General features: G+C 42.0%; 1 protein-coding gene across 1 annotated transcript; it reads left to right on the forward strand.

Moving 5' to 3' along the window:
- The first annotated feature begins 855 nt into the window (after positions 1-855).
- On the forward strand, positions 856-3318 carry LOC119515963. The gene is made up of 4 exons (XM_037812197.1): positions 856-931; positions 1012-1521; positions 2439-2593; positions 3313-3318. The coding sequence occupies exons 1-4, from the start codon at positions 886-888 to the stop codon at positions 3316-3318; spliced, it is 717 nt and encodes a 238-aa protein (XP_037668125.1). The 5' UTR covers positions 856-885.
- Positions 3319-4013: the final 695 nt, after the last annotated feature.

Raw genomic sequence — 4013 nt, forward strand, 5'->3', positions numbered from 1 at the left:
GCATCTCTGTCTTCAGATTTCAGGAGTTTTATTTGCTCTGTGTCACCAATTCTCTGATATGTTGAATGTATTTTTTAAATCAAACTTTTGTTTTGGAAGTGAGCTTTCCCTTCATAGTGGTTCTGAAAAAGCTCTCCACTAAAATCCTGCCACCTGTGGTCATCAATGCATGTGATCTTTTCCCAGTATCGGGGGATCTCTATAACTTTGGGCAAATTCTCCATAAATTAAGGGAGACAAGGAACAAGAGCATAAAGGGAAGGTCAAAAGTTTGACACCAGGAAATGCCCAGAACCCTTTTCCAGACATAGAGAACATCCTCCACCCACTTCCCACAATGCACAGGGAGTGGCACAGAAGGACACCTTGGGAGAATCTGACCTGGAGTGTTATTGGACAGCACTGAGCTCAGGACTTTGGTAACCATGTTCTGCAGTCCTGTGTACAAAACCTGCATTTCCTGTCAGTCTTTCCAGAAACTTTGTGTTTGAGAGGAAAATGATGACTTACAGACCTATGTAATCCATAGACTAAAGTACAATACACCTGTCCTCTGTTCACATATCATTTTCAGGTCCTTAGTGGTTTAAATTGGCAATGAGTCCACAACATAAAGGTAAACGTACATTATCCACTATTAGAAAAGGGATGTTTGACAAATAGAGCAGCCCTGTTCCTCAGTTCCCAGGAATCCTTTCCTACCTGCCCTCCCTGGGATCCAGATGCAGGGGAGGGAACAGCCCTTCTGGGCAGCTCATATTAGTATTAAAGGAGAAAGGCATGCAAATGTGGCCCCTCCCCTGCTCATGGAAATCAGCTCAGCTCCTGTCCCTGCAGCTGCTGAGGAGGAGCCACCAGAGCTGTTCTTCCTCAGATTCCACCACCATGGGGGCTGCACTGATCTGGGCTTCCCTTCTGCTCCTTGTCAAAGGTGAAGTCCCTCCTGCATCAGGCTTAGCTGTGGTGACCCTACATGGGACTGTTTTCACTTTGTTTCCTCTGTGTTTGCAGGTGTCCTGTGTGATGTTCAGCTGGTGGAGTCAGGGGGAGATGTGAGACAGCCCGGGGGTTCTCTGAGCCTTTCCTGCAAAGCCTCTGGATTCACCTTCACTGATTATGCAATGAACTGGGTCCGCCAGGCTCCAGGACAGGGACTGGAGTGGGTGGCAAGAGTGAGTAAACCCACAGGAAAAGAGCAGTGGTACTCTCCATCAGTTAAAGGGAGATTCACCATCTCCAGGGACAACCCTACAAGCACAGTCTCACTGAAAATGACAAACCTGAAAGTAGAGGACATGGCCATGTATTACTGCGTGAGAGACACAGTGAGAGGAAGTCTGGGTGAGCCCAGACACAAACCTCCCTTGCAGGGCACAGGAGGGGCTGGGCTGCAGGGGGCACTCAGAACAACAGGGGGAACGCAGGGACCATACCCATGGGCAGGTGCAGAGAGAGCTGTGAGAATTCTGGCCTTGCCTGGGGTTCCTTCTTCTTGCTCCACAGCATGTAACCACATAACATGTAAGCAGTGCTATCATATATCTAAGATTGCAACTCAGTACATGTTTTTTGTTAAGTATATGCTTAAATACCTACATGCATATATATGATATAAAATTGTATGAAAAATTGAGAATTTGTCACATCTTCTAAATATGCCTGAAAATGTGAACAAAGTTCGCATTTAACATGTCTGTGAAGTTGTTTCTTTTAACTCATTTCTGCTAGTGTTCAAGCAAATAATCCCCCAATTGTCATCACTTAGTGCCCATGTCCTCAGGGGAAGAGGGAGGAAGTGGGAAAGCCTGACCCTCCCTAGGAGCAGCGTCCAATTGCCTCACTTTGTTCCCTCCATCTCAAGTGGCATCAAAGACCAGGTCCATACATTTATATAAATGCCTTTATAATGTATGATTCTATTACACAAAATGCCATCATTTTGTCACACATAAGTTTTCAATATAGTAAGATATAATACCGAGCTCATGATGTGTCATTTTCTTCTTATCCAAACAACATTCTTCCTGAATTTTATATTTAATTAGTGTATTTCTTTAATGTGTCAAGAATGTACCAATCATTATTCACCTATTCTTTCTCCCAAAAATTATAAATTATTTTTATCTAAAATTTGATCAAACTCCTTGTTATAGTTTTCTGTGACACAGTTAAAGTCACCAGAGAGAACTTGCCACACTCCTAATCATCCCCACACAGCCACAGGCTTTTTCAGGCAAGTTCACCTGATGATCCTCACAGAAAGACCAGAACTACTAAGATGTGTGCTTGGACATGACAGCCAGACATGCCTCCCTCTGCATCTACTCTGCTCTGCATTTCCTTCCGGGAAACACATTTCTTATTTATGAGCTTCCTGTTTAAGGAATAAGAGTTCCTGCTCCTGGTTGTCCTGGCCAAATCACACCTTTACATTCCAGGCCAGAAACAGGGACACCTTTCCAGAAGACAACGGACACCTGAGGCTTCCCTGGACCCTTCTCTGTTCTCTCAAGTGCACGAGTCCAGGGAAGAGGCTGACATACGAGCAGGAAGGACAGGGGTGGAAGCATCGTCCAAGTGTCCTCCCCTCCTTGTGAGGAAATGCTTGCTCTATCATATATTTCTTTACCATCCACTGGGTAGAGTGACTTTTTTACACAGATGTTTCCTCCCATGTTGTATTGATTTTCACCACAGTAATCAACTGCCTATTTCAGATATTTCTTCTGCTGGTTTAGGCTTCTATTCCTCAGTGAAAAAGAAGTGGTGGTTCTGGGCGTATTTTCCATTATGTAAGTTTTCTCTCCCCACCTTCGATTGGAACCATCCAGCTTCCATTGGATACTGTTTCTGTGCTATTCTCATGCAGGTTTATTCTTTTATTCTGAGGTGGGACTGAGGAAGTCATTGTGGCTGCATTTGGACAATGGTTGCTGTCCTTCTCCCCACGCACTGCTGGGGTGCTTTTGTGTTTTTATTTTTCTTTTTAGTTACGGTTTTTTTTGGTGGATTCTCCCCAATTCTGGAGGCAAAGCCTACAGGGCATAAGGGCTCTGGCCCCTAGGAGATTCACACTAGCAATTTTTTCTCTCTCAGAATTCAGTTTGCTTTTTTAACAATCTTCTTACTAATTTATATTTTATCTGGTGGTACCTGCCCAACAAGGTGAATTTTGGGTCCTATTTCTCTTTGTTGACATCTCTCTCTAGATTTCTGGGTTTTTGTTAATTGGTTTCATCAATTCTCTGGTGTTTTGAATAATTTTGGGAATTTGCTGTTTTTATAGAGCTCTTGTTTTTCTATTTGTTATAGGAGTAACAGACAGGTTATTCTTACCTATCTAGATACTCATTCTGAGTAGAAACTTTGTACTACTGATCAACTCTTAGCAACACAAATACCAATCAACTGTTTAAGAACTATACAAATATAGGCATTTGGAAATATTGAAATAATATTTTTGCAAATCAGTGAATGCTTGAGAACAAATAATCTAAGGATAATTACAATAACAATGCTGATTGAAAGAAGCTAAACAAAAGTACATAAAGTATGATTACATTTATACAAATTCTAGAAGATGAAAACTATCTTAAGTAACATAAAGAAGGTAAGGGAAAATTTCCTACTAGAGATTGCCTACTAGCATGACTTCTTGAGAATCTCTGCTTTATATGCTCACAGAACTAAAGGAAATACAACTACTTATAGAATGTGGAAATAGTTCTATGGGCAAATAACAAAATGATCGGTCATCTGTGAAAATTTTGTAAGAATGTTGAGTCCGTGCTATTTGAATTAAAAGCACACCTTTCTGCCTCTAACAAACCAGGTCTTGAAGAAATGATTCCTCCCTGACATTTGCCACCAAAATCACATGACTCCATCTCCCAGCCAGAGTTCCCAACTGGAGGATTTTCTTCCAGGAAGATCAGGACATTAGATCAAAAATACTGTTTCCATTATTCACTCAAACCTCAGTCATGTAATTGAGTCTCAGTCTTGGTTGTGGC

Source organism: Choloepus didactylus, chromosome 19 (assembly GCF_015220235.1).
Source record: "Choloepus didactylus isolate mChoDid1 chromosome 19, mChoDid1.pri, whole genome shotgun sequence".
Lineage (NCBI taxonomy): Eukaryota > Metazoa > Chordata > Mammalia > Pilosa > Megalonychidae > Choloepus > Choloepus didactylus.